The sequence below is a fragment of the Pogona vitticeps genome, chromosome 1 (assembly GCF_051106095.1).
Source record: "Pogona vitticeps strain Pit_001003342236 chromosome 1, PviZW2.1, whole genome shotgun sequence".
Classification (NCBI taxonomy): domain Eukaryota; kingdom Metazoa; phylum Chordata; class Lepidosauria; order Squamata; family Agamidae; genus Pogona; species Pogona vitticeps.
In genome coordinates, this window is record NC_135783.1 from 142,306,679 (window position 1) to 142,333,302 (window position 26,624).

The 26,624-nt window shown below is 40.9% G+C and overlaps 1 protein-coding gene across 1 annotated transcript in view; it reads right to left on the reverse strand.

Moving 5' to 3' along the window:
• Positions 1-26,624, reverse strand: part of LDAH (lipid droplet associated hydrolase) — a 93,866-nt gene that overhangs the window by 50,729 nt on the left and 16,513 nt on the right. Inside the window, exon 4 of the mRNA XM_073002151.2 lies at positions 19,048-19,217. Coding sequence (XP_072858252.2) covers positions 19,048-19,217 — 170 coding nt within the window. The remainder of the gene's footprint in view (positions 1-19,047; positions 19,218-26,624) is intronic.

Here is a 26,624-nt window from a genome sequence, read left to right on the forward strand (position 1 = left end):
TGTGGGATCTTCTTGTATGCAAAGCTGCAAAAGCGACACTCTTTACTAAAAGCAGAGGAAACATCTCTCTCTCTCTCTGATGGTATGTGGTCGGAGCAGGGGGGCAACCTCATCCTTGCAATGTAGCAAATGTGGCATTACTCCTTGGTCACATCAGGGCCACTTTTGATAGACACTGACACACATGCCACGTATGCACACACACATGCTATATGCATACATGATAAAAATAAACTACACATGATGCAACATCTGAACGCCCAAAGCCAAGAAAGAGTAAATGAATGAAAACAACATAATTTAAACATTATATGTATAATAAAACAGGTCATTTAAAAAAAATGGGTGCCGGGTACAACTCCATCATTTCAAATCAGTGATGCAAGCAAGGTTCTCTCAAAGTGGAGGACAGCAAAGCTAAACAGATGTAACTACTGTGTAGAAGAGTTTGAAGACTATCGCTGTTGCTAAAGGCAACTCTTCCACACCATCTTAACAGTTTTTGTTATCCCTTTGAACTAACTCAGCAGGTACCTCAAAGGCCCACGAGTCAAATCTCCCTTGATCCTAAAAATCCTGTACCGAGGCACCCTTGACAACTGAATGAATCCCAATATCTTTGTCAATAACATTGAAATCTGTTTCTAAATACTGCCCATGTTTCCTAACCAACAAAAACCAGATACGGCGTCATACCAACTGTAAATAAAATTATTTGTAACATGAGTTAGTAACAAAAGATATGTGCTAGATTTTTTTTTAAAAAGGAAAAGGAAACATTTGTAATCAAAAAATTTTTTTTCACCTTACGTCAATCTATGGTGAGGCGTAATGAATAAAGTGATGGACTAGGATTCAGGAGACCTATTCAAATCCTTCCTGGGACATGGACACTCATTGGCAATTGAGGGTCTGGGGAGAGAGAACTGGAAAAAATAGTCCTTCAATATCTTGCTTACTTTGAAAACCCTTTTACAGTTGAATGCAGCTTGACTGCACATAATTACAGAATATATACTAGAGCCAGCCTGTGTGGCCTTGGGCGAGCTGTGCAGTCCCAGGGCGCCTCCAGAAGAACAGAATGGTAAACCATATCTGAGTATTCCGTATCTGGAAAAACCCTGGAAAGAGTTGCCATAAGTCAGAATTGACTTGGTGGCACATGATGATGATGATGATTAAGATCGATACCTATTGAGTTACAAAGGTCACTTTTGCATTAGGCTACATCATTAACCGAGGGACATGGTGGTGCTGCGGGTTAAACCGCAGAAGTCTCTGTGCTGTAAAGTCGGTAATTCTTCAGCTGTAAGATCGAATCCACGCGTTGGAGTGAGCGCCCGTCGCTTGTCCCAGCTCCCGCCAACCTAGCGGTTCGAAAGCATGCAAATGCGAGTAGATAAATAGGGACCACCTCGGTGGGAAGGTAACAGCGTTCCGTGTCTAAGTCGCACTGGCCATGTGACCACGGAAGATTTTCTCCGGACAAACGCTGGCTCTATGGCTTGGAAACGGGGATGAGCACCGCCCCCTAGAGTCGAACACAACTGGACAAAAATTGTCAAGGGGAACCTTTACCTTTACCTTACATCATTAACACCAGTGATTTCCACACTGTGTATGTCCACGAAATCAATGCTATTCTGATACATTTGCCAAAGAATTCTAGAACAAGTCGGGGGGGGGGGGAGTCAAGACCGGTACAATCGCACTGTGATTCTGCAATGGAGGAATGACTGAAAAGCTGCATTTCCAGTATCTGCCATTACTCATCTTTTCACTGAAAAGCCACCTGCCAGCTTCCAAAAAGCCTTACAGTTTCTTATAGCACATTGAAAATTTATAAAACAGCACATTATTCAGGCAACCCTCCCATGTATACTGCCCTAGTGGACACATTAATATAACAACTGTACGGCATCAAGTCAATTCTGACTTATGACCGTCCTTGTCAGGGTTTACTAGGAGAGTACTCAGAAGTGATTTTCCATTAAAGGTGTTTAAAAGTTAAAACACTTTTTGTGTATGTACCACACATAGTGCTCCAGGGAAAAACTCAGAGAAGACAGGGCCTGTCTTTCACAGGGGCCCAAAGTCTCTTTTGCATTAATCCCTTTCTTCCCTGCTCCTTCCTGGATGGGGAAGCAAAACCACCTGCGATAGCATGATGGAGACTGAGTGAGCATCATTTCTACACCCACGTGAGGAAACACTCCAGATATTCATGTGAGGCTGAGGTGCCGGATCATGACCAGAACAGACATTCCAAAAACATGGAGACAGATATGAAAGCTGCATTTTAACATAAACAGTGTTTCAGTATGTGAGGAATTCTGAAGTACAGATCATCATCATCATCAAACTGTTCTCTCAAAAATCTGGTGTTGATTGGGGAATTGATTACTGGAGACCTCTGGGTAGTGTGGACGGCATATAAATTGAATAAATAAATAAAATAAATTTAAAAAAAGCGCTTACTAATGGAGAAGGCTCTCCACACCAGAATTAAATCCTTTCAAAAAAAAAAAAAAAAGAGCAACATCATCATTTAGAATTGGGGAGGGGAAGGGAAAGGGCCAGAGTTTGCAACAGTATGTTCTTGTCAACTGGGAAGGATTTGTTGCTATTCTGATTAAAACATATAAAGATTAGAATGAGTTAAAGTGAAAAAAGGGGGGGAAGGAATACTAGTTTATTGGCTGAAAGATGGGCACAGAGAAGCTTATGTTGGAATGTGGTGTCACAGTTACACGCCATAAAGCTTTCAGTAACTCCCATTACGGAAGTCCAAAAAAGAAAGAAAATCAACTATCACTTTCCAGGAGACATACTTTCCATTTTCATTTTGAAAATATGTGCTGGAATATTATCCCCTCCCACCCGCCCTCAGCCCCATTTCAGTGTAGGACTCCCAGAGGATCACTACCTTTGTTTTTAAGATACTAGGAAAGAGGATACGTTGACGAAGAGGGACACACATGCCCTCTTCCACCAGAATCTTTCCGTTAAACCTTCAGTCTCTTCAGTGCAGCCACTGGAAAGGGTGCACAATACACTTTTACAAAGAAGGATGTCTAAGGTTCAAACTCTCACATGTTTTACCACAACGCTACACAATTTTCTGTCAGTGCCAAGGGAATACAGACTGTCCGTATGCTTTGGGATACAGACCGCTGACTGTGGACAGCTGTTCTTAGGGGGAAATCCTTAAAACTCTTTAAAACCCCCTGGCTTGAGCTCAGTGTCATATGAAAATATAGGAATGTTGGTAAAGGTGAGAGAATCCCTTTATGTGTCTTTTTCCTCATGATACCCTTTTCCCATGCGTACTCAGAAGTCTGCACGGCTTGTTTGTGACCAGAGCAGAGGAGACATGCTGAAATCCAGGATGAGGCCCTGCTAATCAGATCATGAGCTACCGCTCTGAAAGAACGTGAAATAGAATGAAAGACACTGTCATACCACTACCAGAGGCAACCCTCCAGTGAGGATGACACAGAGATGATTAAACCCAACGTGGGTGAATAACTGCTGGATGCAAGAGTCCCTGGATTCTCCAAGATCCAGGAGGCCAAATTCCCAGATGGCAGCAGATCTTTGGGGCACCAGGAGCCTGACCTTCAAGTGAAGGCAGCTATGGTCTGGGGTGAGGCAAAATTTCACCACACTCTACCTCATGTGAGCACCACAGGCCTTCAGCTGGATTTGAACCCTCTTGGTGACTTTCTTGCTGGTGGGAGATGACTCCTCAAGAGAAAGAACCTCCTCCGATGTAGCTGGTCTCCTTGAGAGGATACTTTTCCTCCCAAGAAGACCCGCAGACCAAACTCTGACACTTGAGTTCTTCTCCCAATTGCCCAAATACCTGCAGGTGAGGGCTGGTGGGAGTCGGGGTGGAGGTGGGGGAGAAGCTCCAGGAGATCATGTCTCTGATGGTCTCTTGTGCTTTGATTTTGCTGCTGACTCCTTTGGACTGATTGACCACAGTTTTGGACTTTCCTGACTTGCCTTCATGCCTGGGTCTTCTCCACCTAGTTTATGTTACACTGGAACTAGCTTCCCATCCCACACCCCAGAAACAGGACAGTAACAGGTCTCCTAATAAAGGAAACAGGCTTGGTCAGAAAACTGAGCATTGATTGTGAAGACATCCCAAAAGCTGCTTTAAGGAAGATCAGAATCAGCTGCTTTTTTCCCCGACCTACATGAACAAATTGAGCTTTATTTATTGATGGGACATAATAAAAATCTTTTAACGGGCAAAAGCATTGGAACAGCCTGTCTAGTAGCATAATAAAAAGTTCATCATGTTAAGTTGTTTGCTGCAGCTGCTGTGACTCCTTCCTGGTTGTTCTGAGGCTTTAAAAAGTATCTGCTTACAAGTTTCTTCCTGTTAGAGTATATAATTGTGCAACTCAGCATGTATATACAGTATGAGTATATATAAGAATGATTCAGATATATTATATACATAGTACAACATTGTGACCAATTGGAGTCTCTCCGGTGTTAACTAGAGATGGGGGTATTCGTATTTGTATATGAATACCCCCCACATAGGTGGACATAACGAGGATCTGGGGCCGGACCGTCCACTCACCTGCTACTGGCTCTGCACTCCCTTCCAGTTGCTCTGGAGCTCATGGTTGACTAGCCACTTGTCAGCCTGGTAGGGAGGCTCGTCTTCCCTCCTTCTGCTAAGACTGGCTAGTTGACAGTGAGCTCCAGACCCTTGTTATGTGCAGGGTGGTGGTGGTACTTGTATTCATATAAGAATACCCCCATCTCTAGTGTTAACCAATGGGTGTTTGAAGAAGTGACAGTTAGGATGAGTCTTATTCTGTTTGTTTGTCTGCTAGAATGAGTAGACCTTTGGTCTAGATGGGCGGGATAGAAATCTAATAAATAAATAAATGAAAATAAAATTCTGTTGAGAAGTAGCATTTTTCAGCTATGCTGTCTGTTATTGAGGAAGTTCTTATGAAACTGTTGCAAGTCTGTCAAGCACAAATCTATGGGAAGTAAAAACGTTCAAGCACAGCTAGTTGACTTTTCAACATGTTATCCAGTCAACGTTCTTAAACCTTTCCCGCAACTAAATGGGTAAAATGCTGGCACACACAAGTTCATATACCGTATGTATATCAAGAGAGAATCTATTCTTGATCTATGTGGTTTTTCATGTTCATGCTTGATCCGCCGTGTGTGCAGAAATTTCAACACCTTCTAGCAAGGAAAGGACCATAGGTAACTGTATTTGTAAAGAACATGTATAAATTAATGTGTATATATGTACAACTAAATCATACAGAACACGCTGCTTAGCTGCTGAACTCTGTTAGATGCTATGGCTATGTCTGAATGGCTAAATGGAGGCATACTCCCTGCCCGCTCAGAGACATCGGATTTTCAGTTCAGGATACAGTGTGAAGGCCTTTCATTCTGCAAAACTAAAGGCAACCAGATTCCTAATTTTAAGAAAGAAGAGATTGGCTGAAAAAAATATGACAGGGACATGCATGTCAACCTGGGAAACTATCTTGTGCACTGGGAAAGTCTTTTTCTCAGCGGAGTATCAGCTTTTATTTTCTCCCTTCTAGATAAAATAGGTCATCTGGTAGATTTATTCTCTGAATAAAAACAGCTTCTCTATATGGACAATTCACCTTAACCTTCACTGTATTTGTCCTTCTCTGCATTATGCATTAAAGAGTTCAACAGGATCCACACTGGGTAAGTTTTTCTATTCTGACAGACATTCAACAACTACATTATTTCCTTACAGCAGCTCCACTGGATGCCAGTCTGTTTTGGGGCACAGTTCTGAGTGCTGGTTTTAACCTATAAAGCCCTATATGTCTTGGGTCCAAGCTATCTCAAAGATTGCATTCCCTTTTATGCGCCTGCTTGACCTTCCTCTTGGCCCCACCACCTTCATAGGTGCATTTGGTGGGGACACAGGAGAGGGCCTTCTCTCTTTCTGCTCCCAGACTCTGGAACTCCCTCCCACTGAAGGCCAGGCTGGCCCCATCTTTGCTGTCTCTCCACAAGCAGGCAAAGACCTTTATTTTCAGGCAAGCTTTCCCTGAGTGACTGCCTGCTTGAGTGTGGTATTTAAATGGATTGCTGTACTTCACTGCTTTGCGTGTATTTTGGTGTTGCTTTTTTAAACCTTTTTTTTTTACTGTGGTACGTATTTGTTTAATCCTTCAGTATAGTGCCGTTTCCCCGAAAATAAGCCCTAGTATGATTTTTCAGGATGCTCATAATATAAGCCCTACCCCCAAAATAAAAGTTAAGTAAAACCCCACCCTCCACCATTGTGCAGCAACCAGAAGATGACATGACTGTATTTGAATAAATGTAGATTGTTGTACGTGAAAAAAAAACATCCCCTGAAAATAAGCCCTAATGCATTTTTGGAGCAAAAATTAATATAAGACCCTGTCTTATTTTCAGGGAAACACGGTATACTCACTGTTGTTAGCTTCACACTCTCATTTAATGATGGAAGCCAACTTAGGTTCTTATTTTAGAAAAAGGCGTGATAAAAATATTTTGAATAAATATTTCCTTGTGCAATGTCTTGCCTCACGGTTACAGCCACACCATTTCCTTCTGTGTTTGCTATTTCTAAAGTAAAACATTCTGTAGTTATCCGAACTGAAAAAAAAATCTTATTCTAGTCCACTTTGCTTACTCAAAGTATTGAAATTTTTTAAAATTCAATTTTTTGTTTTATGATTTTGAACTTATATTCATTTCTGTATCTCACATTCCACTGGACTCTCCTTTTTGTCTCGGTGGACATAAGCAGCTAGACATCCTTTCATCTTCAACCCAGCTCCTTCATTAGTGACAATGCTATTTGTACTTATAGTAGCAGCTGATTGAGTACCTCCGGATCTTGGATTCTCATCTTCCAGCGCTACCTCATGTTTCTTTTTTTATTGTCCCCTCATAGAGAGATTCTGAGGCAGAACAGTTTGCCACTCAGAATTCTTTCACCACAGCCTTCTTCTGTGACATACTGCCAAGCATTAACTTGAGTGTCACTGCTGCTCTCTATGAAAAGATCCACTGCCAATTTCCCCTTCCGCTACTGTTGCTGCCCAGTAGACACCTTTCAAGAGCTTTCCCATTCCCATGACCATTGGAACCATCAACTGACTCCTGCTCATGTGACCATTAATCACTGAAATGGACAAAGGAGGTAAGGATGCATAAAGCAAAAAGTGAGTGTGTCCTTCTGCAGAAAATAAACCCTGTTGTTCCTCTGCCACTTTGTTGTCCTCCAGTTCTGCTGGTCAAAGATGTCATACTAATCGTTCTTATCCAAGGATAAGGTTTAGAGATTCCATTATTATTTGGCAGGAAACACTTCTTATAACGGGAATACTGACTAATAAAGCAACATCTGAGTGGCTGACATACGTGCCTCAGTGCCTCTCAAATCCATCTGCCCAGGAGTTCATTTCAGGAGATCCAGAAATCAGCAATGCAAATGATACACTAATAAATTCTCAAAACGTTATGGAGCACATTAAAAAAAATATAAGGGACAATCCACCTTAAATATAATGGTGTGGAAAAAGGTCCACAAATATCTTCAACTACTAAATTACTTTACATTTCTAAAAAAATCTTACACATGTCTACTCGTAAGTAAGCCCCATTGATTTTAATACTAACTTCTATAAGGAAAGTTTATATAATACCATAGCCTTGAAAATCAGTAGTCATTATTTATCTGTTTGTTTTATTTATAGGCCATCTTTCTCCCGATAAGGGGACCCAAGGCGGTTCACAATACAGTGGTGCCTCGCACAACGATTGCTTCATACAACGATGAACTCACACAGCGATAGGTTTTTTTGAGGAATTTCCCCCATTGTTTAACGATGTTCTCTATGGGGGAATTTCACTTAACGATGTCCCTTTTTGTTCATTTAAAAGTGTCTTAAAATGTTTGAAACCTGTTTTAAATGCTTGGATTCCATAGTGCACCTTGTGAAACATGTGCAAACTTAATTTGGTTTTGTTCCGAGTCTTCATTAATTTTTGGTGATTTTTTTATTTTCCCCATTTAAATCAATTGAATGGACAGTTCAATGCATTTAAATAGGGAAAACAAAAAATCACCAAAAATTAAGGACGACTCAGAACAACACCAAATTAAGTTTGCATAGGGTTCAGGAGGTGGGCTAACGATTGCAAGCATTTAAAACCTGTTCCAAACATTGTAAGACACTTAAAAATGAGCGAAACGGGACATCGGAAAAGACTTCAAAAGCACTGAAGCCGGCTTCAGTGCTTTTGAAGCTCTTCCGTTTTCGCTCATTTTTAAGGGTCTTACAATGTTCAACATATTTTAATATTAAAGTCAGCAGAAAAAGAAAACAAATAAAATGTTGGGTATATGGCTGGCTAAAAGAAAATGAAAACAATGCTAAATCAATGAATATCCAGATAATACTACAGAGCAAGAGGGCAATTCATTTACCACCAAGGTTGTTATAACCCTATTAATGTCAATAGTAATGAACACAAGTGGTTGCTAAACTAAGTTGCTGCACAAATTCTATTTACTATTCCTTTTACCAGTCGTTTGGATTCTAATCCTTCATTTCCTCTGCAGCGTAATGTTGCACTTGGACCACTGTAGAGAAATAACAGACTTTTGCTTTTATGTCCTATTTTTGTATGTTTTGCTATTTTAATGCCATGTAACTTCCTTCAAAAAAGGTGTTTTAAGTGGGTTTTAAGAAATTTCTCACTCTGCATAAATCTGAAAAGGAAGCAGATGAATCAGAAGCAAGATTTTATTGAAATGGATTTAAGGGTTTTTAAAATTTCTCATTTGCTATTTTTAAGGCAGTGCCCCCTTTTGATAGCAGTCTTTACATTACATGTACTGTAACATAATTTCAAAAATTACTTTTGAACAAAATATATGCATAGTGTTGTTAAATGTGCATGTCAGTCCATCCCAAATATTTAAATAGCATATTTTCTGTAAATCCTTGTCCTGTATTCTTGTGATTCAGTTAACAGGACAATTTAGTTTTAATTTTCTTTCTTATTTTCATATGGACAAAAACCACACTTAAGTTGTCAGACATGCACATTTAACAACACTATGCATATATTTTGTTCAAAAGTAATTTTGTTAGAGGTCAGTATATGTAGGACGGCAGCGTATGAACCAATTCTGTCCATTTATTTGTACTGAAGAATAGTGGAAACAATCTTTGTAGCTCCTACAGAGATTTAAATGTGACATCTACAGCTGCACCAATTTGAATAGTTATTTAAAATCTTTTTTCTTAAGTCTAAACACATGCAGAATGTATGAAGAATTACCAAAAAGTGTTAGCTATATGCTAGTAAATTCAGTCAGAGCTTGGCACACTTTTAACTCATTTGTCAACCATGCTCTAATTGTCTCTGATTTATGGGTTTTCAAACTGATTACAATTTCTGTAAGATTCCTGTTCTACGAAGCAATTCTCATTCAGTACAGATCTTCATCTTCTTCCAGTTATCCTAAGTAGGGACCTTAAAACATCAAGAAAGATGATTGGAATGGTAATGGAAGAAACATATTCCTTGACAGCAGTGCAGAGGTGTATAAATTAATCGAATTGTGAATTAGTGTCAATCAAGCCAGTAACATCTGCCTCAGTCTGCAGAAAAGTCCTATTTAGCCATCTACAAGTAAAGGTCAGCTCATATGGGTTCAAACTTGAAAGCACCTGCAGCCATCCTGGTTGCATGAACTGAAATGGTTGTCACGGTCAGCAAAGGACAAAAGGGATCCCCTCACCACTGCAGGAGTATACTGGACACCTTGCAGTTGTGGCCAGGTATATATTGGGACCACAAAACGCAGCATCCACATCAGAATCAAAGAACATGAAAGACACTGCAGATTAAAACAATCGGAAAAATCGGCAGTAGCTGAACATGCCCTGGAACAAGCTGGACATGAAATCCTATTTCAAAACACAGAAGTACTGGACAACACCAGCAATCATTATCTTAGACTACACAGGGAAGCCACTGAAATCCAGAAACACTAGCACAGCTTCAACAAAAAAGAAAGTCTAGAACTCAACAAAGCCTGGCTCCCAGAGTTGAAAAATACAGCCTGCAAAAACTCTACCCAGTCACAAGGACCAGTGACCACTGCACACAAAAGACTAGCTAACAACACCCATCAATCACAGTGATCATCTCCCCCTTATCACAACAATAAACCCATAACAAAAAACACCTTGATCACCATAATCACCCAATCTCTTGAAAAGGATAAAAAGCTGATCTCACAGCTACAAATAATCAACGATCCCACATCCTATACCAGAACACAGAAAGAGTTCTAACTCTTGTCCTCTGAAGATGTCAGCCACAGAGACTGGCAAAAATTTAGGAAGAAAAACCTCCACAACATGGCCAAACAGCCTGAACCTACAACAACCATTGGATTCCAGCTGTGAAAACCTTCGAGAATACAATGAACTGAAATGTTTTTCATCCATTTTCATTGGGATTTATTTTAAGTGGGATTTATCCATCTCACAGCTTCTTAAGCTTTGCTTCGTATCTCAAGAATCACGACTTGGACACACACCCATCTGAAATATCTTGTACATATATTTATTTATTTATTTATTTATTTATTTATTTATTTATTTATTTATTTATTTATTTAATAATGCTGACATCACTGATGAAATGGGACTGTATATACCCAGAAAAAAGCTTCCCTCTACTTACATAGTCTTTCATTTACTGTATTTTTCTACACTGCTCACAGAATCTCAGTCAAAAGATGTTGATAAAGATAGCAGCAGAAGTATTTTACTATATCGCCTTTTGTACTATTCTGAAATAATGCCCAATGTTACAATCAAGATTTCAGCACAAATCATACACATATCACTTAGTCAAATACATCAAATTCAGCTACGATCTTTGTATTTATTTGGAAGGAAGTTCCACAGAACAAAGTGAGATATACCAGGATAAATGTATATGAGATCAGACTGGGTAATATACAGTATAAGACAAAAAATAATTGCTACTTTCACTTTAATGGTGGGGGGGGAGAGAAATGTCCCATCCCCATGTGTTTGCATGTTTAGAGAATATGAGATAATGCTTATTTCTTCCCTCTGCTTAGGATTGTGGTTCCCAACCTTTTCTAAGTTGTTGCTTTTGTTTTATAATAGCCAAGTAACCTGCAACTCCACCACATTTACATAGAAAGGCATTTCAAGAGGGTAAAGTCATCCCTTCTCAGAAAGCAGAGGCATCTTTCTCCTCCAAGGGCCTGTTTCTCATACATATGCATGCATGCTGATTTTAATATCCTGCTCTGAAAGGTCAAGGAAGAAATTATTTGACAAGGGCTTCAACCCCCGAACCCCCCCCCAGAAAACACTTTCCCATCCCCTAGGGGATCAGGACCCCAAGGTTGGGAAACTCTGGTCTAGTATCTCTGAACTCAGTCATCTTTCATATCTTTTGACTGAGTTTTATTTTCTTTCGTACAAGCGGATCACATTTTTAATAATCTGTGATCAGTTTTCCACACTAGTAAGTGATCGTTCAATTTAGTAATTCCACTGTACCGGAGGCACCCTGTGGTTTCCAGTTGGCAAGCAGATTTTATTTCCTAAATAAATCAATGTCATTTGGAAAACGGGTTGGCAAGTGAAACTAAAAGTCAGGATGCTCATTCACAAACTGTTCTTCAGATTGTCATCTGTCAGTTCACAAATACAGTGGTGCCTCGCATAGCGAGGTTAATCCGTTCCGGATTAACCTTCGCTATGTGAAAACATTGCTGTACGGATAAAAAAAAGCCACGATGTTTAATGCGTTCCAAATGGTCAAAAACTCACCGTACAGCGATGTTTTCTGGGTCCGGCAGCCATTTTCGCGCCCTCGGTAAGCGAGGGGAGGGCGCGAAAACGCTGCGCGCGGCCATTTTGGCCGTAGCGAGACCGCGGATCAGCTGTTCGGTGGGTCGACAATGGCCGCCGGAACAGCCGAAATGGCCGCGCACAGCGTTTTTGCGCCCTCCCCTCGCTTACCAAGGGCGCGAAAACGCTGCCCGCGGCCATTTCGGCTGTTCCGGCGGCCATTTTGGACCCGCCGAACAGCTGATCCGCGGGTTGCAAAGCGAAGGTCGGTAAGCGAAATGCTTACCAATCTTCGCTATGTGAATTTCGGCCATAGGGGCCGCCGCGATGCCTTCGCATTAGCGATCCCGGAAAAGGGATCGCTATGCGAATTCATCGCTATACGAGGCGCTCGTAAAGCGAGGCACCACTGTATGCATCTGCACCTGTGCAGATCATAGCACCTCTTCTCCCTTATGTACATGCCTGAGCTGCTTTTTGTTCAGTTGATACAGGTCAACACTAGGTCGTTTCAAAAAAGTGCAGTGATATAACTATGCTGGAAGGAAGAATGTGGGTATATGAGAGAGAGAGAGAGAGGGAGAGAAGGAGGGAGAGAGAGAGAGAGAGAGATGGCCCTTCAAGAATAACAATAACTGGTGATTAACTGGCAACCTCCCAGTTAGACTACTGCAGTGTACTATATGTGGGGCTACCCTTGAAGATGACACAGATGCTGCAGCTAATGCAATATGAAGCACCTAGATTGCTAACAACAATATATTTCAAAACCTACATGAGACTGGTTCTGAAGGATCTCCACTGGCTGCCCAAATACTTTGAGTCTGAGTTCAAGGTGTTGACACCGATTTACAAAGCCCCAAATGGCTTGGGACCTGGATATTTGAAGAAGAGCCTCGTGGCTCCTTGGTTAAACCGCTGTACTGCAGCCAAAACTGTGCTCACAACACGGGGTTCAATCCCAGGTTGCCAGCTCAAGGTTGACTCAGACTTCCATCCTTCTGAGGTTGGTAAAATGAGTACCCAGCTTGTGCAGGGGGGGGCAATTGTAAACTACCCAGAGAGCGCGTGAAGCACTATGGGGTGGTATATAAGCAGCACACCTTGCTTTTGCCTCTCCTTCTCTACCACGAAGATCTGCTGGGGTGCCCTACCAGTGAGTACAGTTCATTATGTGGAGACAATGGGGGAGGACCTTTGCCCCTTGACTATGGAATGCCCTCCCCTTGGAGGCTCAACTGACATCAACATTAGCAGCATATAGGCGCCGAGCCAAAGCATACTTATTTATTACAGGCTTTGGGGTGGGGAGTTTGAAGATTGTAGCCTGCACAGGTTTTAATAACATGCTTTAATGTTTTAATTTTGTGTTTTGAACTGTTTGATTTTAAATTGCTTTAAATATCTCACATTTTAAAATTGTTTCATACAGCCCTCTAAACCACACAGAGATCATGTGATATAGGGTAGGCTATAAAATTTATAAATAAATAAATAACTCCAATTGAATCGCAGATATGGATAATGATTAACAAGCCTCTATTTGCTAGTTTGGAAAGTATATCTCTTACAAAAGGTGTTGCATCTTAGGGTTGACGTGCTTGACTCATCTGACTTTGGGTTGCTGAATGGAGTCAAAAAGGCCAACGGGGGGTAATAGATCCTAATGAATGAGATGCATCAGTGTATTGGGGTGAACTAAATTTGCTCCTCTGAGTGATGGTATAATTCCCTGCCTATCTAGGCAAATTAAAAGAGAAGCCCTTTTTCCAGAAAATGCTCAGGCTAGAATATGATGTGCTCTTGCAGGTCAGCTTCATTCTATAAATGGACAACATTTGGTGAGATTTTCTATTTGCTGGAAATAAAGCAGGCTAAGAGAAGAGTTAGGGACGTGGTGGCGCTGCGGGCTAAACCGCAGAAGCCTGTGCTGCAGGGTCAGAAGACCAAGCAGTCGTAAGATCAAATCCACGCGACGGAGTGAGCGCCGGTCGCTTGTCCCAGCTCCCGCCAACCTAGCGGTTCGAAAGCATGCAAATGCAAGTAGATCAATAGGTACCACCTCGGTGAGAAGGTAACAGCGTTCCGTGTCTAAGTCGCACTGGCCATGTGACCACGGAAGATTGTCTTCGGACAAACGCTGGCTCTATGGCTTGGAAACGGGGATGAGCACCGCCCCCTAGAGTCGAACATGACTGGACAAAAATTGTCAAAGGGAACCTTTACCTTTACCTTTAAGAGAAGAGTTACATGGCAATTGTGTTGCACACCTTATATTAAAATCTAGATAGTTTATCTAGAGATTTATTGGGAGAAAGGTAACCTAGACGTAAGGCAGGCAGGCAAGCAAGCAAATAAATAAATAGTTCTTGTCCAGGCCCCATTTCAAAAGAGAAAGCCTTGTTGACTACACACAACTGATTGGCTACCCTTTGAAAAAGGACCTATACCAACCCAACGGATCCATGAAAAGAGTGCTGCATTTTCCTTTTCACCATTACATTCAACAGTTCATGGGAACTGCAAGAATTGTGCCAGATGTGTTAAAAAAACAGACAGAATCAGTTTCTCACCGTTCGCACAGGCATACAGATGGCAGGTGGGTCACTGGCCACACCGCCAAATGAGTCTCCAGTTTTTCAGTTCTGGAACTCTCACAACCACACCACCGTATCATTTTAATATGTGGACAGGGCAGAGGGAAGAGATAAAAATGACATACTCTGTGACCGTTGTAACTGACTTCTTTCCCAAGACTTTTAATGCATTAGACACAGCAGTTTCTTTTTAAAGTAACAGCATTCATTAACATCATTGCACAGCTGAATTCACACTTCACAGAAACAAACAGGTCCAATTTACGCTCAAATATTAGTTGTTTCCCAAGAGAAATTACCGAACTCTTGCGGGAATAGGTACATTTTAAAAATGTACAGTAGACTTACAATTTTACAAGGACTATGGGACAAATAGGTTCTCCTTTTTACACCCCTTTAAAAATGTATAACTAGTATGTATGGGTAGGTTTTTAATGGATCAGTTTAATTGACAAGGAATGGAACCAATAATCATAATGCCAATGAAAAATAATAGATCATCACACAACATAGCAGTTGTGTCACCAAGTATTGTCTTGCTCTCCATCTTCACTCCAGTGCTACTGAAGTAAAGCTCAAGAAATGAAAGATAAACTGCACCTATAAGAAGAAAAACTGTTGTGTAAGTGTTATTGGCATTCATGATTCCCAACATGATGGGATATCATGTTTGCGTAAGTGTAGATCACAGCATGTGTTTGCTGTGGGGTCTCGACTTACAGTGGGGTCTCGACTTACGAATGGTCCTACATACGAACTTTTCGACTTACGAACCCGCCCGATAGGGAAATAACAACTCGACATACGAACTTCCCTCGAGTTACGAACAGGAAAAGAGTACCCCCTCCCTCCCCTTAGAGGCTTCTAGAGGGGAAAAAATGGTCAGAAACCTAAAAATGAATAAAAGAAAGTCACTTACCAGGCCTTGGTAGCCCCCGAGCTGCAGGAAAAAGAGCAGGAAACAGCTAAAAGCCGGCACCCAGAAGGGAGCCTGGCAGCCATTTTGTGCTTTTCTCTGCTCCTGCCCTCTCCTCTCCCCGCCTAACAGCTGATCGGCTGGCTCTGAAGAGGCTTGGGAAGGCTTGCTCAGCACCTAAAAAGCCTGCCTGTGTGTCTTTGTGCTGAAAAAAATCAGCACAACATGCTTTAAAACATGCTTTAAAATTGGCTTCATTGAAAAAAAAAGATTTCAGAAGTGCTTTTAAAACTGTTCCCTGCCTCCCCCCTCCTTTACTGAACTTTTCTTGACCTAAGAAAAAAAGAAAAATATCCCCCTCTAGTGGCAGAAGGCAGAATATCAGCTTCCCATTAGTTTCCCATTAGTTTCTATGGACGGAAAAGAGCAGATACGGATTAAATGGTTTTCAATGCATTCCTATGGGAAATGCAGATTTGACCTACGAACTTTTCGACCTACGAACCGCCTTCCAATACGGAGTAAGTTCGTAAGTCGAGACCCCACTGTACTGATGCAGAAAGACTTCATGAACTGAAGTGCCTATACAGTGGTGCCTCGCTTAACGAGTGCGCCGTATAGCGATGTTTCCGTATAGCGATCCCTTTTTCGGGATCGCTATACGGAAACACACCCGATCTTCGCAATGGGGAAAACCCGCATTGCGAAGATCGGGTATTGCGGCGGCCATTTTGGAGCCGCCGAACAGCTGATCGGCGGTTCCAAAATGGCCGCCGGAAGCCCGGAAATGGCTGCCGGCAGCCGTTTTCGCGCCTTGCCCTCACTTAGCGAAGGCGCGAAAATGGCTGCCGGCACCTGGAATCCTCGCTGAACGGGTAAGTAACGAAGGTATTGGAACGCATTAAACGAAGTTTAATGCGTTCCAATACCTTTCCCCTACCCGTTTAGCGATGATTCCGTATAGCGAGGGTTAATCCGGAACGGATTAACCTCGCTATATGGGGCACCACTGTATATGATAGTGCCTACACATACAGTCCTCGATGAAGAACATTACTGCAGAGAATTTTCAAAGAGGTACTGTAGATGTATTTCAAGATGTATAACAAACCAATCAACCCTAAATCTTGTGGCATCCTTAGGACGAACAGATTTATATCGAGTAGACACAGTCGAGTAGACACAGTCTAGAGGGGTGGGGTAGAAATCTAATAAATAAATAAATAAATAAATAAATAAATAAATAAATAAATAAATAAATAAATATTCAGAAACTGAAACAACTCAAAGTACTGTTTTCTTCTACATCATCAAAGGATTCAAGATTTTTTTTTCCAAAAGCCACAACCAAAACTTCTAACAAGTATACAGTGAGCATATAGAGACCTACTAAAATAATAAATTCATCAATTCAGCTACAGCTTAGAGCCAGAAAAACACAGCATTAAAAGCTTTTTAAAAATACAGTCCATTTAAGAACCAAAATGAAAACTGGAATTCTACAATAAAAGAATATAGTGAAAGTATCCACAAACACACACACATGAGTGATCCTGCTTCTAAACTACACGTATGTGACTGAATTCTATTGGGAGTAAAATATTCCAGTAAAAATAGAAGAAGAGATGGAAACACAAGTTTCATATTATCACACTTCATATGTCATAAAACAAAACAGTTAACTTACTTTTGGCAAAGGGACAGAAGTTGCACAACGCTCTGGCTTACGCAAATATTTTCTATCGTCAAACACTTTTTAAGTGCAGCATGTCATAAGTTACCTTTAAGCATCCAGTACCCTCTCAAGGTGTCCTAAACATACCTATACTTTCAATACAATGACAAGTCATTACTTTTCGAACATCATCCATGGCGCCAGGTGGTTAAAAAAAGATAGCAATTCAAATATAATTGAATCCAGTAACCCATTTTAGCAAAGTTGAAGACATATTCCTATTTTCTGGGTAGCCTCTTTTGATATTATTAAATATATTAAATTATTAAATACAAATAATGAAACTGATAATAAAAAAATTAGAAACTACAGTGGGAGACCTTTTTGCCTACTTCTGAAAATTAAGCTATTTCTGATAATAAAGTGGATCAAGTACCATTATATGTAGCATTGCAAAACTCAGTGACAGCAGCTGAACTATTTGATAGCTTAGTTATCATAGGAGAGTTGGATCTCTTATGGTGAGGATGCTAAATTGTTGTTTGCATTTTGTTGTGCCTTCAGATTAAATAAATAAATAAATAAGAGCATGTACAAAAGATTAATTTATGCAGAAATATACAGATAAGAGGTTTCCATGTTTGTATTATAGTGCAGTTTCATGTTCACAAGTAGGTGGAATATTTAATGAAGAAGCTGGCAGGAGCGAGACTGACATCAGAACATACATGGAAATGTTTCCTTGTTTTCTAGAAGGCCATTATAGTTGTGGCAATTGTATGCTGCCTCCCTTGTTACATTTATTTACCCTCATGAATACAGAGTGTGGTTCAGGACGTAAGTACAGTATGAAGGATTGGGTGCTTTAGAAGGCAGCTCTGGAGCATTAGAGCGGATTTACAGAAAAAGCTGCCACCTTTAAAGGGTTCTATCCACTTAAATGGCTAGGTCTCTCTGCAGTAAAGAGGGCTGCAATGGTTGGCCAAGCATCAGCTCTCCCCCCACCCACCATATTTATATTGTAGAGCAGGGGTGGGCCATTAATTTCTATAGGGGGCGACATGAAAAATCTGAACTGTGTTTGGAGGTGGGTAGTAATAGGCCCCCAATTTGTGGGTAGTAAGAGGCCCCCATTGGGTGAGGCCCTGCGGTGAACGAATTACAAGGCTGACATAGTTAACTCCCTGAACTTTTTAGGGAGTTAACTATGTGAGTGTTGTAGTTCGTTCACCGCAGGGGAGGAAAAAACCCCGACACTGAGCTAACTCACCTGTCCTCCATTCCCCCACGGCCTTCCTCTCCGACTGTCTTCTATCCCATGCCAGTGCAAGGATAGCTTCCGGCCCCTTGAGCCGCAGGCTCTGCAGCCTGCGGCTCAAGAGTAACAGTCAAAACTCATGAGATCCCAGCGTCAGATCTCACGGGTTTTGCTTACTGCTATGCTGGGTGACCGGAGCTGGAACTCCAGCTCACTCAACGATGATGGGTGGGCCGGACAGGAACGGCGATGGGTAGGCCTGATAGGAGTGGCAACCGGCGGGCTGGACAGGAGAGGCTCTCGGGGCGTGTGGCCCGCGGGCCACACTTTGCCCAGGTCTGTTGTAGAGAATCAAGCCATTTAAAAAGAAGGATGCTTCTCAAATGGCACACACATGTGATCATCTGGATCCCCATATTCAAAAAATAAAGGAGGAATCAACTCTCAGCTTCAGTGTCAACAGAAATTCTTGTATCACTTACCTTTAAATCCCACATACACATCAGGGTTTGCAATAAATACCAACAAGAACACTGTAAGGTCATTACATAAACCAAATACAGTAGTTTCCCCAGCCATCTCAGACAAGCTGTGATCACTTTTAGAAAAAACAGGCAGTGGATGTTGGGTGGGTTGTGGGGAAGAGTAGAAGAAAGCCATCTCTAACATACCTCCAGTTCCGGCGCAAGTTCCATAATTTGAAGGGAAATGTACGACCCAATCGAATGTCCGATCAATACAAGCTTGACATCTTTGGGCACATTTTTTCGAAGAAAGCTCAGTTTGTGCTCTATTTGCCCACGAAGTCCAAAGACATCATCTATGTTGCTATTTTCTGTCTCTGTAAAACAACCCCGAAATGTGTTCTAGTTTTCTTGGAAGAAGTTTTTATTTCGTTCCTGTTGTTTCTTATGTCAAACAGTACTTTGAGCTGATGTGCTGTATATGTCTTTACAATAACCGAGTAAAGAATGAAATATTTGTTGAAATCCTGTGGGCTGGCATACCAAGTTGCATCTAGAGTAGACCCATGTGAATCAATGGAACGTATGGAGGTGTTCGCTCACCAAACCCTCACTGGTTCATTGGGCTTACTCTAGTTGCAACTTACCGCACTAAGCAAGAGGATTCCTATCAGTAAGTTACAATGAGAAAGAAAGTTGAAAAAAAGAGAGTCAGGTTCAAATACACTCAGTCAACCACCACAAAGGGACTACCGTATTTTTCAGTGTATAAAACCTTTCCCCAAAATAATTAGAGGAAAAATTGAGGGTCATTTTATACAAGGTAGTAAGGAGGGGGGAGGGATCAAAGCGCTTTGATCCTTGCTGTCCCCCTTCACTTTCTGGCAAAGAAAGAAATTTTGGGTTAGAAAAGTGTGGGGCTTCTTATACATGGGGGCATCTTATACATGAAAAAATACGGTAGTTATAATCTGTTCATCTAGCTAGCATATCTCACAGAATATTGAAAAAAACAAGATGGCCTCCTTTCCTTAGTTTTTTTAGGCAACCTGCTAAAACTGGTTGCATAGTTTTGACCCAGGAAGAATAGCTGTTCTTAACTGCATGGGACTAATCTATTACTTTCTTAAAACTAGTTAAAAACGCAACTGTTGGGTATAACTGTTTCATTTCCAGCTTTTTCTTCAACCACCATTTGAGGAAAGAGCTCTGAGAAAGCCAATTAACACTGCTGGTAAAACTGTTTTCAGTCATATCCTGGCATGATTTGTGTTTTATGAAATGAAAATTGGCAGGGAAGAGAAGAGGGAGGAAACAATACAAAGGTCTTCAATCTCCTCTGCCCTCCCATCAGATGAGAAGCAACATTTTGCCTTGAAGCCCTAAAAAATAAAACAAAAAAAATAAAACAGGTAATGGAAAATGAGAATTAGTTCTGTAACAAAGGCCTAAGGCCAAAACATTGTTTTCAAAATCATGTTTATTTTTAGTCCATCCTGCTCTATTTTCTAATCTATTCCATAGCCTACTCTGGTACATGAGTTTACTATCCATTTAATTCATCCCATTAAACATATAACCTGGACGTTAAGCTGCATTATACCGGGGGGGGGGGGAGAGGCATGGCATGGGGCTCATGAGTAATGCAGTGACCAACAAGGAATCTGTACCCACTTGCTTCTCTCAGGAAACCTCACTTGACACATTGCCAAGTCTCTCTCATTTGCTAGTCAACACATCAATAATATGTGATCCATCCACAGAACCAGATGTTTTGTTAAAAAGGAGTCCCGGGCTGACAACTTCCCTGGGCATATTAACTGGGAATTAAACTACTCTGAAAACAGTGGGTTTTCTGACAGATCGATATGATAGGATTTCACTGGCAATTAAACATCGGAAGCTACCTTTATTGAGTCCATCTAGCGCAACTCTGTCAAATCTTGCTGCCCCCCCCCCCACCTACCCACAGCCCAGCTCAACAGGGTTTCAGCCAGAACTGTTTCCTAGTCCTATCTGGAGAATGAACCTCAGGCTACAGCCCTCCCAAGATCACATACGGTGAAACACGATGACAATGGCTAGAATCGTATTGGTCTTTGTGTAAGGTTTGCACTACTTGCCATGGCTAATTGTACCTAATTGACAAGATGCTAGAGCTCATTTTGACTGTGCCATCAGGCACATGTTTACACATTTATGTGTGGGGACTAGTATGTTTTCGGGACCAAAACTCCCAGAATTCACCAAAAATTCACCTAGGCAGCATCCCTAGTAGTAGTCCCAAAACAGCAGTCTGAACAGGTGCTTTCCTCACCTCCGTGTGGGCCTTTGTTGCCCTTATATTGGCTGTTTAAAAAGAAAGAAACTGTTCTTAGTAGTGCTTGGGAGTAAGAGATAAGTTCACACGAGTCTCGAGAGAGCATGGGGTAGATAATGATCGCTCTACAGAGTCTGAGAGACAGTGAGTCTGACAGGCACTCCATTAAATGTAGGTTCTACCAGCTATTTTATTATTGATATTTTATGAGATGAAAAATGTGACAATTACAGTGGTAAATTAAAGGTAGATTCTATGTTGGAAATGGGGTTAAATAAAAATCCTGATGCAACTATACTATATTATAAACAATGATACAGTGGGGTCTTGACTTGAGAACTTAATCCGTATTGGAAGGTGGTTCTCAAGTCAAAAAGTTCTCAGGTCAAATCTGCATTTCCCATAGGAATGCATTGAAAACCATTTGATCCGTATCTGCTCTTTTCCGTCCATAGAAACTAATGGGAAGCTGCTATTCTGCCTTCGACCACTATTTTGTTTCTTTTTTTCTTAGGTCAAGAAAGGTTCAGGGAAGGCAGGGAAAATACAGTCCAGGCAGTACCAGGCAGTCTGAAGACTCCCAATCCACTCTCTAAACGCTGGGAGGAGTGAGGAAGCAGACAGGCACCCTTTTCACTGGCCAAAAGTTAACTGAAAGTTCAAATTTTGCACTTTCCCTGCCTCCCACGTGGTATTTTAGTTCTTAACTCAAATCTAAGTATGTAAGTCAAGTCAATATTTTCCTATGAGAGTAGTTCTTAAGTCAAAATGTTAACTCAAGCCGTTCTTAAGTCAAGACCCCACTGTACTACAAAGCAAAGGATCATTCTCAGAGAGTAATACTTTAATTTTAACTTCCCCTGTCCCCCTGGACTGCAAGGAGAACAAGGCTATCCATTCTGAAGGAAATCAGCCCTGAGTGCTCATTGGAAGGACAGATCCTGAAGCTGAGGCTCCAGTACTTTGGCCATTTGAAGAGAAGAGAAGACTCCTTGGAAAAGACCCTGATTTTGGGAAAGTGTGCAGGCAAGAGGAGAAGGGGATGACAGAGGATGAGATGGTTGGACAGTGTCATCGAAACTACTAACATGAATTTGACCAAACTCAGGGAGGCAATGGAGGGCCTGGCGTGCTCTGGTCCATGGGGTCACGAAGAGTCAGATGCGACTTAACGACTAAACAACTACACAAAGTCCCCTACAAACATGTCTGTCAGGTCACACATGGACACTGCTTGATATCTCTCTACATTTAATTAGAACTGATCGCTGATCCATTGCCGCAAAATATAACAAATGATTCATCAGAAAATATTGTATTTAATTTGATGTAAAAGCACAAATTAATCCAGCAATTAATCTTTGAGTTGACACTCACACCAGTTGACTCCTGTCAACAAATGAATAGTATGCATGGGCAATATAACCGACATGACAAATACCGGTAAGGTCCACTACATACAAATTAAAGTCAGAGTCTCTGTAGCTGGTAACCTTATGCCACAACTGTAGTCCTAAATCCAGGACAAGAGGAAAGGCTACCTCATCAATAAAAATGGTTGACACAATCCCCTTGTGGTTTGTGGGAGTCAGTCATGGTAATTTAATGTACCAGACACTTGGAAAACCAACTGTCTGGAAATTCCATTGAGTTACTGTAAAGTGAAAGTGAACCCAGTAGAGGGCAATTCATAAATACAAGTACAACGAAGACATAGTGATTAGAAGTATACGGGCTGCATTTTGGGAAAAGGGATAAAAACAAGCCAATGGGATTTGGGTCATCCATGCAATGACAGTCTGCCATCCTTTTGTTGTTTACAACCATGAAGTTAAAAGAAGGCAACATCCAATTCTACCTGCATAGTTCCATTCAACACTATGTATGAAATACTAATTTTCACAGATACCTACCAAGCAATCCTCTTTAGCTGGTCATCCCAGACCTTCTAGAAGCCCACCCCAGACAATTAAAAAGTACAATAAGAATAATAAACAATGCACACCTACATTTCTGTGAAAGATTTCTATAAAACACATCTATACAGAATTATTGTCTATATGCCAAACACTTGCAAATGCTGATAAGAGTTGTAAGGTCTTCAATCCATTGGGTAAAAGGAGGTGAACATTTATATGTCCAGTGTTGCAGCATTAGTATTTTAGCTAAAATAAAGGCATGGAAAACCCATTTTCAATTACCAGCTGTTAATATACCAGCTGTTAATAATAAGAGACAAGTAATTTAAACAAACATAGGTATCAACACAAATCAAATAATACTCAATACAAATTTAATGTTAAGTCTTTTGCTTCTGACAAATCCCGAAGTCAAGAGGGTGCCCTTTCACTTTCGAACAGGGATATGGAAAAGAAAAAAGCACAAACTTCTGTAATCCTTTCATATTTAAAAATTAGAAGCTGAAACTCTCACGCTGCAACCTACTACTGTAGGACTCATATTCCACAAGCCTGCTGTTTCTTTATTACAAAATGGTCACTAGCCATAGTCATGGTAGTTGAGAGAGGGGCAAATGTCTTGTTCACGTACTACACTTGAAATAGCTGATAGAGGCACACAAGGTCAGTGGTGGAATACACAGTCTGCACGCTGAAGCCTCCATGCTCAATTCCTTGGTATCTCCAGATGGGCTTCAGAAAGACTCCTGAACTAAGTTTTCACTTAGTTTTGTTACTACTGTTATGTACTTTAACACCAACCTGCTCTTAGCTTTCACCTGCAGACACATGAAGCAATGTGCCGAGTGAGTGTGAGTGAGTGAGAATAATTACATTTTAAATCTTAAATACAGTTTTAAAAAACTCTTTGTTTAATTATTACAAGCTAGTTCATGCTAATTCTTATTTGCTATGGGAGGGAGGCAAGGAGAAGAAGAAAGACGCTGGAAAGAATAGTTAATACACATATTTTAATCCTTCTAGATATCAGTGAAAGGTCTGAAATTGCTGTGTTTTAGATTAACCCTTAGACCTTAGAAGAGCCCTCGCACTGTCGGGAATTGTTCCTTTGACCTGCAATATATACACACTCTTCATTGGCGTTTATGGGGGTAATTACTTTTCGTAAAAGGATACTCCAAAAATAAATCAACATTTGTTCTTGATTCTGAAATAAAGTGCCCTGTGATTGATCATAATTTACTGATTAAACACAAGCCTTAATTTACTGACCTCTTATATTAACAAGATAGCTGTATGTGTGATATTGATGAATGAAAAGATTTGCAGCCTCAACAGCTGTGTCACACAGAGGGATTCAAATGGAAGAGTCCTGGGTTGGATTTACATAGATCAGTTTTCTTACCTGCTAAAAGCCTTTTACATGACAATCTCTCCAGGCGTGTCTCAGCAGTCATACAAAGAATACAGTAAAGCAACCCAGTGTTGTTGCTTCCATTTTAAAGATGGACTCCTTTCCCCCTTAAAAGCCAGTGGCACCTGTCTCATATCCCTTTTAAAAGCCTCCAGCCCACACTTTTAGTACCTCATTGTTGAAGTCTTAAACTAGGTTATCAGGGTGGCACTAAGATACAAAAGTGAAGGGTGCCCTTGTCATTAAATGTGGGAGTGAAGTGGAGGAACATGATGCCCAATAAGTTCCTGTCTTGGAAACAGTCTTCAGTAATTATGTGAAGGCAATAAATCTATTTGATGCTTTTAATCCCGTGTTAATTGTGCTTCCTTTAACTCAGCTATCTGCTTGGAAAGCAGACAAGTACAGGAAGAATACTAGGATATACTGAAGTATCTGGTCCAGCAATGTGTGACCTGCTTGATCACAAAGATGCAGCCAACAGACAGTGAAGTCATCTTTTTTAAAATAAAATTGTGCCCAACTAAAATGACATAGCTTTGCCCTTCCGTCTCAGCTCCACTTGACAAAGAGTAATTTTCACTTTATATCTCATTAGGACAGAACCTTGCCAGAGGTCATTTGAACCAGCGGGATGAAAAAAAAAATTAAGAAAATAAATTGTCTCCTTGCTTTAGCTCCTGAATCTGACTTTGGAATTCCACTTATTTATTATCCTAAGCAATTCCCTTGGGGGAATTATCTTTTTTTCTCCCCTTCTCTGTCTCTCTTTCATTGCTGAAATATAAGGCTCCCCTGTTCTAGCAGAGAAATTTGTACTTTGATATCCAAAAGCTATATTCTGTCATTAACCCCAAATTATAGTATATTATTTCTGCCGCGTGCGCGCGTGCGCGCACACACACACACACACAGAGAGAGAGAGAGAGAGATATCAACTGCTCATGCTCACCAACCCCTTAAGAAATCAAACGGTAGAGATTATCAGAGGTTGGAAATAATGCATTAAAAAGGATTTATCTTTACATTTACTGTCACCACTACTTGTTAATTTTCAAAGTAATGAGGAGTTACAATGCAACAGGAGGGTTTTTTTTTTATTATAACTGAATAATATCTCAAACTGTTACTATTTTAACATAAGTATTTTTACTTTCGTTAGTATCAGTCACCTGCAATTACCTAAGTGAGAGTCTGTTTAATTTGAAAAAAAGAGGTTCATGGCTCTCAGAGCAGAGTTGCTTCTCTTTCTTCACCAGTCGCCACACAGTCCGGGAAGTGTAAGAGGCAACCACATACTGCGAGTCCCTAGAGCAGGGGATGGCAATGTGTGCCCCTGCTTGTCCTCCCAGATGTTCTAGAAGTCACTCCGATAAGCTTGAATCAGCCTTGCTGTCTGACTCCAAAACCGGAAGTCAATGTCTTAGCATACCTCATTGAGATTTTGAGTATTTGCAACCCATGAGGAGTCCTGGGGAAGAAAATGGGCCTTAACTCCACCCATCCTAGTGAGTTGCTACACCTGAGCAGGGATTTGAACCCTAGGTTCAATACTCAGTCTGTCATTATAGCAAACTGCAGTGATGTTACTGTGCAGCAGAGTAAATCAATATTACACAAGGCAATTCCAAAAATGGGGGCAGCCCAAACAAAACATTGTAACTTTGAAACTGGGTTTTGCATCTGCACTGACACAGGTGTACCAAGCAGTCTGATCTTGCTCTGTATGAAATTTGTAAAAGTTTGGATAAAGAGTTTTCAAATTATGCATTTTTAAAAGTAAAACTGCTTTTATCCCTGTTCAGAGAAAAATTATTTTCATTACCAGAACTGGCCACTAGAAGGCACCAGTGAACATGCTAACATCCACTAACACAGGACAGTCTTTGGCTCCCTGTAGTGGCCAGTTCTGGTAATACAAGTAGAAATAGTTTTTCTGGATTTTTTTTCTTTTAATATTTTCAGAGCATGGATAAGTGAAATCACAGATACTGATCCCACAGATATGGGACTCCTACTGTAGTAACTGTGTGCTGTCAAATCAGTTCTGACTTATGGTGCCTCTTTTCAGTGTTTTCTAGGTAAAGCCTACTTAAAAGTGCTTTACCATTTCCCGTCTTGATGATAAAAT